This window comes from Micropterus dolomieu, linkage group LG06 (genome assembly GCF_021292245.1).
Source record: "Micropterus dolomieu isolate WLL.071019.BEF.003 ecotype Adirondacks linkage group LG06, ASM2129224v1, whole genome shotgun sequence".
Taxonomy (NCBI): domain Eukaryota; kingdom Metazoa; phylum Chordata; class Actinopteri; order Centrarchiformes; family Centrarchidae; genus Micropterus; species Micropterus dolomieu.
In genome coordinates this window covers 6,201,625-6,217,412 of record NC_060155.1, presented here as the reverse complement: position 1 = coordinate 6,217,412, position 15,788 = coordinate 6,201,625, and the positions used below count along the sequence as shown (strand labels likewise).

At 40.7% G+C, this 15,788-nt stretch overlaps 1 protein-coding gene across 1 annotated transcript in view; it reads right to left on the bottom strand.

Moving 5' to 3' along the window:
* lig1 (ligase I, DNA, ATP-dependent) overlaps window positions 1–15,788 on the bottom strand; it is a 49,942-nt gene that overhangs the window by 15,339 nt on the left and 18,815 nt on the right. Inside the window, exons 16-21 of the mRNA XM_046051932.1 lie at window positions 14,776–14,871; window positions 10,329–10,439; window positions 4,578–4,649; window positions 2,365–2,509; window positions 1,730–1,812; window positions 899–1,051 (exon numbers count right to left, since the gene is read on the bottom strand). Of these exons, the coding sequence (XP_045907888.1) occupies window positions 899–1,051; window positions 1,730–1,812; window positions 2,365–2,509; window positions 4,578–4,649; window positions 10,329–10,439; window positions 14,776–14,871 (660 nt within the window). The remainder of the gene's footprint in view (window positions 1–898; window positions 1,052–1,729; window positions 1,813–2,364; window positions 2,510–4,577; window positions 4,650–10,328; window positions 10,440–14,775; window positions 14,872–15,788) is intronic.

The following is a 15,788-nucleotide window of genomic DNA, read 5'->3' as shown; positions in this document are numbered from 1 at the left end:
GGGGGGGGGGGGGGGGGGGGGAGGCTGGAAGGTTTTTGCATGACAGAGAAGAGACCAAATTTATGCTCTGTGGTGAAGTCCTACTCTAGCTTGTTCACGCTCTCATTATATCTCAAACACAGACATAAATACACACAAGTGGTCACGCATGCTCCAATACTGGCTTACCATTTATCCTAACATGCCTTCAGTCACACCTCCACACACACACACACACACACACACACCCCCTTGTAGGCATATAAAGATATACCTTCTCAGATTTTAGAAGAAAAATGACAGACACAAACAGAGCAACCACACAAACACATTTATAAACACATACAAACACCCTGCAGCACACACAGACATACACGCACATGTGAACAGAAAACACTATAAGCTCCTAATTACAAAGATCTGAAATGTATAATGCACAAAAGAGAAACTATTCCCCTGCTTGGACTAACAGCATGTTGGTGAGTGTGAACCTTAATACTTGATCGTAATAATTCAGCTGTATCAAAGGGCACCTTCGTCCAAAAGCTGCAGTAGAAGTAACATCCTTCTAATGAAATATACTGACTTTAAAACAATTTCTTCTAAGCGGCATGTCTGTCTGAACTGCTCTGTGGTTTTCAGAGATTGAAAGCAGGGATTTCTGACACTTCACATTTTTCTAAAGTGCATGGAAAAGGGAAATATTTTGAAGGCGTCAAAACTCCAGCAGCACTTGTAGTATAAATAACTCTACACTGAGGCCATAAGCAGAAACGTGTTGGTTGAAGGACATTTTCAGAGAATAAAAAAAATTAAGGAAATTATCATCTAGTCATTTTTCATTCTTCACTAGAAGAAAATTTACCGTATAGCACCGTGTTGGATACATTGTAAAAACATGCACTGTACAGACACGCACCTTGCAGACGGACTGGAACTCCTCATTCTCGTCATCGTAGCAGGCCAGCAGGAAGCCCCCATAGGTGCCTGTTCTCTTGCCTTTTCCCAGGTAGGCTCCAATCACACACAGGTCCACTGTGTCGCCCACCCCCTCCAGGTAGTCCTTCTTCAGCTGAGAGGAGGACATCAGAGATAATATACTGTGTTTGTCATGATTTAGGATATAACCTTATATCATGGCACAATAAACATACGTGATGAGATTAATTATTGGAGCTGAAAAATGCATCTCAATATTAACGAAATGGGACCAGTTATGACTATATATTAATCTTCTTTGCATAAATGAAATGCCAGAGGGCTCAATTCAATGTCATTTATTAACAATGTGAGCTGTCAGAGGTCTAAACTGCTGCCTGAAAATGTTGACAAGCTAATAGTCCTGAAATTGTTTTTGTCCTCCAAAAATCTAATATCCATGTGTGTAAAATGTTTAAACTGATGACAGCTACCAACCAAGGGGTTTGGAAAATTTTACTCTGACAGGTTCGGACATTTGCTCTTTATTTTTATGTGGACTCTTTATGCTTCAGCTTAGCTGTATGATGGCTTTATTTTTCACTGAAAAAAAAAAAAAAAGGTCCCTTTATTTTTATTTAGCTAAATTTGTCAAATCTTTTACCTACAGAGAGGTAAATCAAGAACTACATAGAGTCGGCGTTGCTTAAATGTGTGCTCACTTCTATGCATCTTAAGAGAACAAAGGTTTGTGCTATGTTGGTAAGTGCGTGACCACGTGTACAAACAGTGTTTGTAAAGTGTATGTGAGTTACAACTCTGTCGCACACACCTTGAGCCAGTTATGAGAGCGCTTGGCAATTTCATAGGTGGCATCCTTCTCCAGAGTCTTCACCATTAGGCCCTCGCAGGAGTCTAACACACACACACACACACACACCCCAAACCACAATTACAGTCGTGCAGAAAGAAAATTAACAGATTATATTTCAGATAAATGGAAGGTCTTTGTCTCCTTCTAAGCCAGACAGACACAGACATACAACTCATATACACACACATAAGAAACATGTTGTCGTTTAGTGTCAGACACACACAACAAAAGAAAACTCAATTACACAACTCACAGGTTCTGTCTCTGTTGGACACACACACACACAGGCAAAACACTCAATAACACTACCAACGTACAGGCCAAACAAAGAGACAGTAGGCAAGAAAACAACTACACAACTACTACACACCCCTCACACAATTTACACATGAAGGCAGCTGTCAAGGGCACAAATGAAATGAAACTCGCGTGCAACACACCCACACCCAAAAAGGTTCAATACGCACTGGGACAGCAGGCGAGGAAAGAAGCACACAGTTAGCACGCATACAAAAAGTTCAAGGCAAAAAAAGCAAGAAATTCTGTCTCCGTCTCTTAAAGACACACACACACACACACACACACACACACACCTCGGACAGACTGCTCCAGGAACTCTGCGATGGTGTCGGTGTTGTCGGAGTCGATGGATCGGGCGAACACAAACTCTCCCTCCACCTCTGAGAAGCTTTCTTTCAGCAGAGCCCGACGCCGACACAATGGCTGTCGCACCAGGGACTACACACACACACACACACACACACACCATTACAAATGGCAAAACTGTGTATCATTACAACCATTTCCCCTTCATAGCTTGGAGCCTTGCAATGACAAGGATAAAATGCCATCTCAACTAGCTACCCACACACACACACACACACACACACAGTCACGACAGCTTTGGACACATACAAACACCCACACACACATACACACAGTCTTAAAACAGCAGAACACAAAGTCTTTGTTGCACACAATCACTGTGAGCAGGCTTCCAACCACCTACTGTTTACTGTTACATTTTCAATTTGTGCTTTAAATGAATGAAATGGCCACAAATTCCCCTAAATATCACAAACCATGTCTAACACTTTGCAGAAATGGAAAAGCACCTACATATTCATAAAAGGGAGAAACACAAAATGTTGACAGATGCAGGTTTTTCCAATTAATGATGATGTTGCAAGCCCTGTTTCCTCTTATTCTTTCTTGTAGCAGTACAGAAGCAGCATCAGCGTATTGCTGTCAACAAACGCAATGCGCCTTGGCTTAGTTTTACATCTAGCCGTTGAGCTATCACATCCCTGTTGGTGCACAAGCAGCCAGGGCAGTAGCTGAAGGCTGAAGGATTTTAGAAATGATGAAGTCATGAGTCCAAATTCCTCCAGTGTACTCCAAATATTCGACTATCGCCTTATAAAAGGTATAAAGACATGAGGAAACACATCCAACAGATAGGGAGTAATATTAAAATTTTTTAGGAGTTGTGTTTCTGGCCTCCTGGCAAATGCAAGTCAATTCTCTTATGTAGCTCTGGTTTGGTGACGCCCAGCCACCGAGGAAAGCACTGAACGTTATTTGAAGCACAACAAAATTATTAACACACACTGATGCGTGATATAAAAAGAAGATGTAGTCAAAGTACAGTAGACTGGATGTGCTGATCTGAGAGATGTGAATGTCATGCAATTGACGCTTTTCTGGAAAGCTGACAAGCACTAAACTATTTCAGCCAGGAAAGCGATTTTATTTTAATTACTCCACCCCCCCACCCAAAAAAAACGTTTTGGTTCCTTTTCTGAAAATGATTACAAATCAGCATAAAAAAACCCAACGTGAATCATAAGTGTTTAATGGCAGCATGCAACTCCTCCTCTGGTCTATAAATCTTGCAAATTCCCAAAAATAGAGAGAGAAATAGAACCAAGGACATGACCTTGGTTCTATTTCTCTTTTAGTCCTGCTAGCAGCCCCTGATGGTTGGCTGGGTGTTGGCACACAGGGTTCTGTGTGGGAGAGCATGAAGAGCCATTCCCAGGCCAACAATAGAGTTAGTAGTGACAAGGACTGCAGTGCACAAGGAACTGTAAAGTCACAATTTGTAAAAGGGAGAAATAATCAAATTAAAAATGTATTAATTGATTAATTAATTAATAAAAAGGGCATAAGCCAAAAAAAGGTCAGAAAGTATGTGAGTACAGAGACAAATTAATTCATAACATTTGCATAAACGCCATATTAGGGGGGAGCTGCAATGAAATGGCACAACTTAAAGAGTAAGTGATGCTCTTTTAATTCTGTAATTTTGTTTCAGTCCACTTGGGAAAACTAGCATAGCGTTGGCTGATGCAAACATTCACTGATTTGCATTTTCTTTGGCCGACTTGCAGGAAAGCAGCTTAAAAACTGTATATTATTTGGATGGAATCATGCACACTCTCAATCCCACACTCAGTCACAATTACCACCCACATCACACACACACACACACAGACAGTATGACACAATCTGAAAAATCCACCGACTCTCTCATACACACAGACTCGGAGACGGTCTCAGACAAGACACACACACTCAGACACACTCCGCAGGAATTACAATGAGCGGTACAATCATTATGTAGTTACGGCCTCCAGTAGCACCATCATTGGCATTCAGGGACGTTGTTGGCATCTCAGTGGGGCGACGAGCATGTGGGCACGCTCACAAACAATAAACACGCACACACGCCGGTTTTAAATGACAACGGGAGCATAGAGAGAGCTCTCTGGGTAATATTTTCCTCATCAGCACCAGGTCTTACCTCGCCGTTGAGATAGAGGAGGTCAAAGGCGTACACACACACTTGGACTTTGATCTCTGAGGCTTCCACGTCCTGCAGGGAAGCATCAACATACACACACAAATACATTTTAATATTTTTCCCTCGACAAAAATATGCAAATAGACGCATCTTATTCACAAATCGCTACATCCAACCTTGGGACTTGTTACAAAGAGCTCTTTGATTTCTCTCCTGTTCATCTTAACCACCCCGCCTCCCCTTTATCATTAAACAGCATCGCACCTTCTCACTGTCTTCACTCCTCGCTTCCTGCTCCTCAACTTTCTTCACTCACCTCTTCGAACCGCCGACCTTCCGATTAACAGGCAACCCGCTCTACCTCCTGAGCCCAAGTGCGGTGCCCATTCAAAACGTGCCAGTGAGCCTTCGGTATTGCTGCTTACAGCTTTTTTCAATATCATTGCACTGCAGAGCTGGTAAGCCCAACAGTTCTAGTAAAGCGGTAAGATCCCAATTTTTTTATATAACTCATCTGTTTAAATTATATTAAAAGGTATAGTTATGCGGCATTCAGACCAACTGCGAATTTTCGCCTCGCGACGCTTTCCTCGCGTGAGTACATTCGCTGCAAGTGTTCACACATTTTAACGCGATAACGTGAATAAACACAACTCGCCATTACTACTGTATGAACCCAAAGTAAACATTTTGCTGTGATTCAATAGTAATAAACAGATTAAACTGATGCCGAAATAACTACAACATGATGCAGATTTGTTAAACATATGAATTCATGCTTTGTCAGGTCTGTCAGCAAGACAGCAGGACAACAACTTCTAAAATGTTTGTTTTCTGAATGGAGTTTGGATCGATCAGGGCTATGCTATGCTAACTTGGTCACAGTAAAGTACAATGATAGCTGGAATAAAGTTACAGACACATGTTTTCTGAACTCAACAGGTAGTTCAACCTCCTCGCTTTCTTTTCTCCCAGCAATGTCCAGTTTTGTCCGGTTTTTATATAAATATGAAATCGTAGTCCGACAGAGCTAACGAAGCTAACAACAACACTGGAACCGGATGTGCACAGAAGCTAGCTGCTGAGAAGCTTGAGTGAAGATAAATCAACGTTGAAATCCCAAAAACTAAAGTAAAAAGCTAATTTAATAAAAGCAGTTAACTCCGAGCTCCTCCCGCGAGTAAACGGCGTAGTTGTTAGAGCAGAATCCAACCGACGACGGGTGTTTATTTGTCCAATGGTTGCAGCGCTGCTCCCTGCTCCAAGTTTAGCAGCTCTCAGCCGGCCTGCAGATCTTCCATCCCCCGCTCTGCCTGGCCCTCTCCAAACATCGCTCTGAAGCCGTTGGTGACGTACGGACAATCTCAACACTCAGCATCATGAGACTTTCTTCGCATTGCCGGCACCGCCCGACAGGAAAATGAGGCTCTACGCGTCTTTGCATTGACTTTGTATGTAAACTCACCGCCCCGAACGCTCGCTTCGCTTTTGGTCTGAAAGCACCATTACGCATAATTAAGGGATGGTTGATTTGAGTGACAGTTGGGTGCCCTCTCTGGTGCCCCGGCTCATAGACAGTATTTTACTGGACGAAGCCACCCCGCTGATTTCAATGGAGAGCAGTGAAGCCAGTTTTGGACCAATGAAATACTATTACAGGGTTACTTCCTGCTGGCACCAGTCTACTGCGCATGATAGCGCAGCATAACCGTGGTTTAATGACTTGGAGCAACGGCAGAAAAACCGTAATTCTGGTAGATGCATAGCTGCGCCAACAAAAAGTCTCACGGCTCAGTGCGTTTGTCTGACTCTAATCGTCACCGTTTAATCAGCCCACCTACAGGGCTCACCTGCCAAACACCAACACAGCGTCACGATGGCCGAATAAAAAATAAATAAATAAAACTAGAGTTTATAATGTAAGCAATACGGTTACATCTCATGTACGACGGGATGTCACAGGGTTTTGACGTCCTTTTTGGGTCTACTTCAACTGTGGCTTACCCCCTTGGCCTGGCTTTATTCGGCCCACCTCAGCTCCACCTCTTTGCCCATATTTGGATTAGCCAGAGTCAGGCACTACCAAGATCTCGACGGCTGAAGCCGCCCACACTGAACTTCAAAAACATATGGCTGGTGATGTGATGTTTTATAATCTATGTTTTAGACACAGCATAGTTACAAAAGTTTTAGAAATGTTTACTGAGGTGTTCTCAAAACATAAGCCACACCTAAATTATTAATAATTGTTATTTCTGCCTATTTGCAAAATGCTGTTTAAACTGAATGTAGAACATAGACACACTACATTAAAAGCTAAATATACTATTGTTTCATGTATTAAAAATGAATTCATGCTCAAGCTAGCCAGCTAAGTTACATCTGGTTCCCAGGACGTTACAAAGGATAGGATGACATTTTTCTCTGAAGGTAGCTAGCTAACATTAGCTTAATAACATTAAGTTGACTACTGCATAGGGCAGGGGTCGGCAAATAAGTCCAAGCCGTTATATGCCGGGCCAGAACAAATCGTATGAATTCCTGTGCTTGTTTAGCTCAGTCGGTGCTGTGCGGGATTACCGATGTGTAGGTTGTGAGATCGATTCCATCTTATTGCGGATATTTCTTTCTCCCTTGTTAAACAAATTGAATAAAAGGACACTTTTGCACAGGCTCACATAAAGCATGTGCTGCAGTGTGTGCCATTCGGCCTTTGATCTGCATTCATAAACCTATTACACATTCACTGACGGCTTTTTCAGGTGTGTCAAGCAAGCCAGAGACTCTTTAATGTCCTTCAGAACTCTTCAAGGTAAAAGCTCTTAATAAACTCGACATGAAGCATTGCTGCAAAATGCGTTCTTGAGCTTTTATTTTAGAGGCACAATCACTTAAGAGGAAGTAGTTATGTGAGTAACTGTTGCTGTCATGACTGAGATCTATTTCAGCACTATGGAAGATTTTATTGGACTTTAATATTTATAGCCCACAGAAAACAATCCACAAATGTGTACTATGATGCGCAAATATTTCACTATCTACAAATATAAATTCCACAAATGCATAAAAAGGAAGTCACAAATGTAATGTGACCTGCAAATTGACAGGAAATGATACGCAAATGTGCAAAAACTGTGTATAAAAATAGATCCACAAATGCGTAAATAACACTTTGTAAGTGAAATTAAAATATGCGTATACAGAGTAATTTGTATATATTAGCAAATTGCACTGTATTTTTGTGGATATGATTTTACACAACACAAATGTAAAAATATATGTTTTGGGTAGGGAGATATTTGTGTATTTGTTTTTTTATTTTTATTTTTTTTACAGGTCTCCACAGTACACATTGGACAAAACTCCACAAATGTGTAAAAAGGAAGTTACAAATGTAACATCACCCACATGAAAACAAATGAAAAATCTGCAAATGTGCAAAAACTGTTGTGTGTAGAAGTCACTCTGTATTTTTGTGGATATGATTTTACACATCACAAATGTAAAAATACATGTAGTAATACATTAGTGAAATATCTGCGCATCATAGTACACATTTGTGGATTGTTTTCTGTGTACAGCACCAGCCGTTATCAATTTATATATTTTTTATTTTTATGCTATCAAAGCAATCTGGCTGCGGGCCAGATATCATTGCTGGCGGGCCGGTTCTGGCCCGCAGACCGCCTATTGCCGACCACTGGCATAGGGTTATCAAAACGTTAACATTAAAAACTCACATTAGCCGTCGCCAAATTTCACACTAGACACTGTACTTTCTTGGGTCTTTAGCAATACATCTGCCCATTTTGAAGTCGGATAAACAGTTGGCGAGAAAATCGAAAAAACAGAGATATTCCTTTATAGTTAGAGTTAGTCTGTGTATAAAGTCTCTCCTTTCTAGTTACAAGATGATTTCTAGCTTCAAAATGAACAATACACGTGTTTTGGTCAGTATAATTAATGTAAACTAAAGGCTGAAATAACTCAAACTACTATCTACCTTTTGCTACATAACAGTTACACCTGGCAGTTGTTTGTTCCTAGCAGGAAGCTTCCGGTCAGACCTGAGTCAAACGCGAAGTCCCTTAAACCTGCATTCTATCATACGGCCTCAGTAAACACGTTCCTAAGTGTTCCTAAGAGTTTATGGTCTCAATCGCTAGTTTCAAGTCTTCTTCAATACAGCATTGATGTTCATTTAGTAAATTTTGGTCCCATTTAGAGGAAAATAGACCATAAAGCAGAGTATGCTTCAGGCCGGGATTATCTGTGATTGACAAGTCGTTACAATGGCAACCTGTCAATCAGGCTAGAGTGACTCGTACCCACGGCACTGTGTAAATTTAAGCAGCGCCGTTAAAAATTTTTTATTAGGAGTCGGCTGTTCGCTTTCCCTGGTGAGTGTGTTTAGTTTTAAGCCTGTTGTTCGCTAGACAAAGTTATCAGCCCAGTTAAAATAACAATTAACATGAATTACAGATGAACTTAGCTAAGCAAGCTAGCTAGCTCCACACACTGCCTTTAGCTCCACCGCCTCGTCCAAATATGGTCACGTCCGGTGCCGCTGGTTACAATAAGTCAACACGGTGGCGGCCTATCAGCCAAAATCCAGGATTCATAACGGCAGTCCACAAACCAACGAGTGACGTCGCAATGACTACGTCCACTTCTTATATACAGTCTATGGTTGGGTCTTAATACCGATATAAGTAGTAGTTTTTGTGGAGCAACCTGTTTGAACTTAATGGTGTGTAAATCTCCACTTGGTAAACACTTGCGTTATAATTGTGCTAATTATGAAAATACAAAGAGCAGCTCAGACTGGCTCCAAATGGTCATCTTCTCTAAACTTTGATGATATTCCAAACTTTTATGACTAGTGACCAAGATCAATAATGTGACTAGTGACCATGTGATCAGTAATACAAAATGAAATGTGTCTACAATAAAAACACTGCAGTCTTTAAACCTGAAAGATGTCTCTCCTGATTAATCCCTCGTCTCCTTCATTCTCCTTCTCACACCCTCATTTCTTTTCCCCTCCGCCCATTAATGATGTTTAATTAGTCCATATCGGGTTTCATTCTCCTCATCTGAAATATGTAATTTTAGCAAGAACGCTTGTGGTAATAAAACAGTGGAGATATTGTTACACAATGCCAGAAGGGCAGTACAATCAGTTTGTGCATCAAACCATCATTACAAATAATCATGATTCCATAGTGGTGGTAACAGTATCTAGCAAAAAATCATCAGGATAATCATTTTCAGCCACTTTCATCATCATGTTCCCCATATTTGCACTCTCATTTCCCCTTTCCTAATTTAAAAAGATGTCATCGTGCATACAAAAAGACAAGGTAAAGGGAGCCGTTTCACTCTAATGTGATTGGCGTAGTGGAAAGAAGCAGTTATTCTGATCAAAACTGAAAAAACACCCCCCTGACATTTGCAATCTCACTCCCCCTCCTCTCTCCTCGATCTATTTGACTCTTCTGTGTCCAACTTATCAATTCTCCTCCTCTTTCTGTCTGCTCTTTCTCCGTCCATCTCCCTCCGTCTGCTGGATCATTTCACTCTATTATCTACCTCTCCTCCACCTTCTGGTCTTTTCTCAGTCTCTTCAACCCTTTGACTTCTTTTTTTTGCTCCCCCTTCTCTCATTATCTTCCATTTTCTCCCTTTTTTAACACCCCAAGCATTTCATTCATCCTTCTCCTATGTTATTATGTTCCTTTTCGTCCATACCTTTCTCTTGCGGGTGGTGAGGACCTGGAAGGGCTGAATCTGTTTCTTTTCACGATCCCAGGCCACCGCCTCTGCGTCCAGGACACAGGACACCACAGAGTCATTCTTCACCTTTTGAAGAAATAATGAATAAAGAGATGAGATTATATTCAGTAGAGCTATGAGGAGGGCTTTTCAACATAACAAAAGCCAGATGACATTATTTACCAATCTGCATGTAAGCAACATCTGCTGTAGCAATCAGAGGACTGTCTGGAAGTTTCACTGAAGTAAATATAACAAACTTGGAGATTTAAAAAATCGGTACAAAACTTTTTAAAAGGCATGGATACAGTCAATCAAATTGAAGACGTGTTCAGGCTGTTTCATGACCTGCAGCTGCCCCTAATTTGTTGCCAAATGCTTTGGAAGTCAACGCATTAATATTTTTCCTCTACACTCTGTTCTTTGCTACTCTTGAGCAGCCATGTCTGTTGGTGCCGTCGCTTCTACTCAACCAGTTACCAAAGTGTAAAACATACCACCCCCCCCCCCCAACCCCCCCCCCCCCCCCCCCCCCCCCCCCCCTTTAGGTAGGATGCCCACGTTGTGCCAACAGCCAAATGCTTCACTAGAGACATTATGCAGTTTGCTTCTCAGTTTGTTTTTTAATTTCCGCATTAACTAAAAAGCTTTGGCAGCTGATAAATATTTCCCTGTGCAGGAAAAACACTGACAGGGTTTAGGCTGGGGATAAACCATTTATTAGCCGATTATATTGACCATCACCGCTGATTTTCAAGATCAGAGTGGCTGCTAATTATCTGAGCCACCAAATCCTGTGTGTGAAGCTAAGGGGGTGTTAATATCTTGCGTCCCGGTCAATTTGGGGCCACAAGGATGTTATAAATTCACAACTTGAAACAGATTGACAAAAGATCAGCGAGGTGATCAGAGGGAGCCGGTCAGATTTAAGCGCAAGAAGCACATCTGAGACAACAGGTTGTTTGGAAACAGTCAAATATATCAGACATAACTAGTTATATTCATAAGGTCATTAGGCTAAGTAATACAATCATTACTAATTAATGTATTAATATTAATATTAATGTGTTAAAGTATTAATATTAATTCATAATTACAAGCATTAAGGCACTATGGTAGCTTCGGCAAAATGAGTTTTCCCTCATCAGTATGCAAAATAATGCAGCAAGGTGCTGTAAAATCTAATCAGACCATCTCCTCTATGCAGGGACTGTGTGTTAATGTGAAGTTTCACTCAGGCATTGTTAATTTGTTGTGTTCATTAGAAAGTGTTGACACACACAGACGCAGCCATGACAAAATAATGTCAGGACTAAGGATACAAATTTAAGCAATTTCTTTAATCAGCTGTCTGCCACGTTAATGATCAGCAATCGATTTCCTCCATGAAAGCTTCATTTGAACAACTGACATGGGCTATTTTTACAGCGCAGTCATTGTAAATGAAATGTCATTAATTAAGAGTCCCACATTAAATAAACACAAGGAAACAGTTTCATGATGAATGAAATGATGTCATCACTTAAAAAGGGTGCAGTTTTCTCACAACATGCAAATGAAGCACAAACACCCAGACTTTTGACTCTGTCCAACTGTTTCACACAAAATCTTACACTTTCGACAGAAGTGATGGTGACAAAAAAGGAGAAGAGTAAAAAAGAAAAAAAAAATGCAAGGGGAAGGGAGAGGAGCAAGAGAGAAAAGACAGCAAAAACAGTGAAAGAAAAGGTTTTAAAAAGGAAGAGTTGTGTGGAAAAAGAGAACGACAAATGATGAGATGGTAGAGGGGATAAAGAGAAAGAAAAAACAAACAAAAAAAAAAAAAAAAAAAAAGACAGCAGTCAGGAGCATCCGCAGGCAATGAAGAAGAACAGCGAGAGCAAATATGTATGGAGTGTAGAGGGAGAGAGGGGAACGGTCTATGAGGCAGAGAGACAGACCAAAAAGGTAAAATTGCAGACAGGCTGTATCAAAGCGCGAGACAGGAATGAATAAGACAAGAGTGAGAAGAGAGGAGAAGAAAAGGTGAAGAGTGCAGGGAGTAGTGAGGGACCCAACAGTTATCATCAAGAAGTAATGAGGAAGAAAGAAGATTGAGATGATTAGACAGAGAGCCATCTGAAACAGACAGGTGGACAGAGAGAGCAATAAGGTGAGAGTGCAAGACAAAGAGCTGTGTTGCTTTTAAAGTTCTGAAAAGAAAAGGAGCAAAAAACAGAGGAATGAAAAAAATCAGTGTGAGAGAAACGTTAGAGGGCAGATATGTGAAATGCTGAGACACAGTGTAAGAGAGATAGAACAGGAGGGGTGGGTAGCACTAAAAAAGTAAACTTTTTGCATGCTGCTTTGACCCAATACTTTTCCTCAATGGGGGAAAGGTGGGGGTGTGTGTGTGTGGTGGGGGGCTGAGTCCTGAGCCTTGAGCAACCACAACCATTCAAGTCATGCTGGTACAGAGCTATTTGTTTTCCACAGGGCAGCAAGGCAAGGTAAAAGAAGCTTTTTACCTTGATGCGTTGGGAGGCGTGCTGGTTCACACAAGCATGAACATCTCTAAAATCTCACTATGGCCATGTTTCTTCTTTTACTATTCCTCCCATCAAAATTTCAAACTCATCCACGGAGCAAATGTTTGTTGTTAATTACATATCTTTTAGTGATGCCTGACTTTTTTTTTTTTTTTTTTCAACCATGGAAACGCTAACAAAGTTAACTTGATGACAAATGCGTTGCACTTCTTATGGCTATTTCATAATAAAAGAAATATTTCTCTTTAGTATTTTAGGGGCATCATTATACCTTAATTGGAAAGATGACAGAAGAAATGAAAAGACGGAAAGAAGGAGAGTGACATGCAACAAAAGCGTGAAGCAGGAAATGTTCAGTTTGTAGTATTAATACTTTCCTTCAGCTCTGCTAGTGCTGTAACAAGCGATCAGTAAACAAAAAAATAAGGATGATCTCTATATGAAAAGGAAATTAATCTAAACTACAAAAGAACTGACAGACATTAAACACACTGCTTTCACTCAGGTCGCAACATAGCCACACACATGCTGGGCCAAATCCCTGCTGTGGGGCCACAGCGGGAAGATGAAAGCAAAACTGCCTACACGGATCCCCATGACCACCAGTTGCATGTTTGTTGCTTTCCTTCAACCTGTGCATTCTTCTTCTTCTCATCTTTACCTAATTTTGAAAGTGAGGAAATAGTCACCAGTTACCTCGTGCCATCAGTGTTGATTCATGAAAACCCTGACACAGTGAGATGAACTATTTCCCAAACAACCATCACCTGACTGCAGATATGAACACGCAGACTGATGGAAATGAGAAAATGCATGCCCTTGTATTTCCTTTTAAAAAACTATGTACGTGCTTCTCCACATGCAAACCTTGGCCCTTTTGTCAATCCATTAGTTAAAAATAAAATGCAACTAAATGATCGAGACGTGAGGTAATTCTTTCACTTTGTCGTCATCACTGGAGTGCTGCCTTGTTTTGAGAAACACATTGCAGTTATTTTTCGAAGCAGAACACCAAGTTAAACTCAGTGCAATGATTTCTTCTTATAAACTCCAGTTATAAAGTACGTCTCAATCAACTGTAGCATTGGGACCCATTAGTGAAACTCTCAGATTCAATAACTTGCTCTGATTAGTACAGACCAGATGGGAATTTCTTTAAATATTACCGACGTTTCAATAGTGGCTGTGTACTCGACAGAGTCTTGAAAGCAACAACAGTGAATGAGATAGGCAAGAGTGGAAAGAGCAAACTGATACAGCTTTATTTATTTGGTGCCTCATTGCGGTTCCTAAATAAAGCAGAAAAACACACTCAGCGGGAGACGAGGTAGTGAGTGCACTCTGATAACCCCAGGCCAACTGCCAAAACTTAAGGTACTGGTGATCACTGGTGGTCTCCCCACGCAAGCAGAAACCCGCTAATTTGGCAAGCCTATCCACAGCTGCAATTTATTATTTAAACAACCAGTGTTTTCAACATTTATTACAGAGATAAAGTTTCATGACAAGCTGGTTTAAAGTTTCCATCCTGGTAAACACCCCTCTAAATTTATAAAATGAAATTTAAAGGCCAGTGGTAGCTCCTGATGACTGGAGGGAAACTAGAGGACAAAAGGAGAGTAAAATGACAAGTAAAGGAACAAATAAACTCAGAAGCAGGGCGTCAAACACAGACTGACACAGTCGGCGAGGAAAAGTGGGCACACGGAAACTAGACAGACGAGTGATAGGCTGAGAAAAAATGTCAAAATGAAAGACAGAGTGAGTGAGATAAATGTGTGCAGTTGTTATTCGCACCACTGTAAAAGCGCTCATTTCACAATCACAGCTCAGACCGACTCTCCTCTCTCCCAGGAGCTCAGCTTCAGCGCTCTGTGTTTGTTCGAGGGTTTTACCTTGGGAATGCGAGAGATGATATCAGGGTATTTGCTGGTGTTGTCTTCCTGGTTGCGGCTGAATATTCGAACCTCGCCACTCTCCAGAATGTGAATCTGTGGGGGGAAATAAAAACAAACACGATAGATGAAATGGAAACAAAATCTAAAATGAATTTACTTTAAACTGGTCAAAGTTCATACAACGTAAGTGAAAGCTAACACAATAGATGGATGTGTGAATAATGCATGTAGTGAAGAACGACAAGGGACTCGGGAAATCTGACAGCAACGTCACTGTGATAGATAGATAAGGCAGATCACAAGGTCGTAGGTTCTTTCTGTGACTTGGCCAAGAGACACGGAAGACTACAAGTTGCATCCCGAACAATCAAAGTTCGCCGTCTTTCATGACTTGCGTGAGGTACATAGATAAATTAAGAGTTGTTTCTGTATGTAAATGTTTTCACTGGCCACTGAATCAATGTGAACCATATAAACCACAATGGTTGTCGCTAACTCGTAAGTCATATGTTTTCTCCGGCTATTCCTTTCCTTGTATGTTTGTTTCCTTTTTTTTTTTATCATTTGCCCTTTCTTAACATCGACTTTAGCCAACTACCATGTGATTTACAGTGTTCTTATTTTTTGATGAATGTGTACAGGAAACATCTATCTTGTGCACAATATTTCTTACGCCCTACACTACTTTGTACATGTTAACGTTACACGATATGTTGTTTTAAAGCATTTTTAAAATGGTGTTTTTAACATGTGGCCACAGACAACAAATGCTTATTTACAGTTATTTTTTCTACTGATCAATCAGCATCGTCGCTGATAAATAAAGTCATAAAATAGAAAGAAACCCACAAAATCATTTACTTGACTTATTAGATGCAAACTTCAATGAATATAGAAGGTTATCTTGATTAATCAAATGCCTCACATGCAGATAAAGACTTTCACATGGCTATTCACAAAATCTGAACACACACACACACACACACACACACACACACACACACACACAC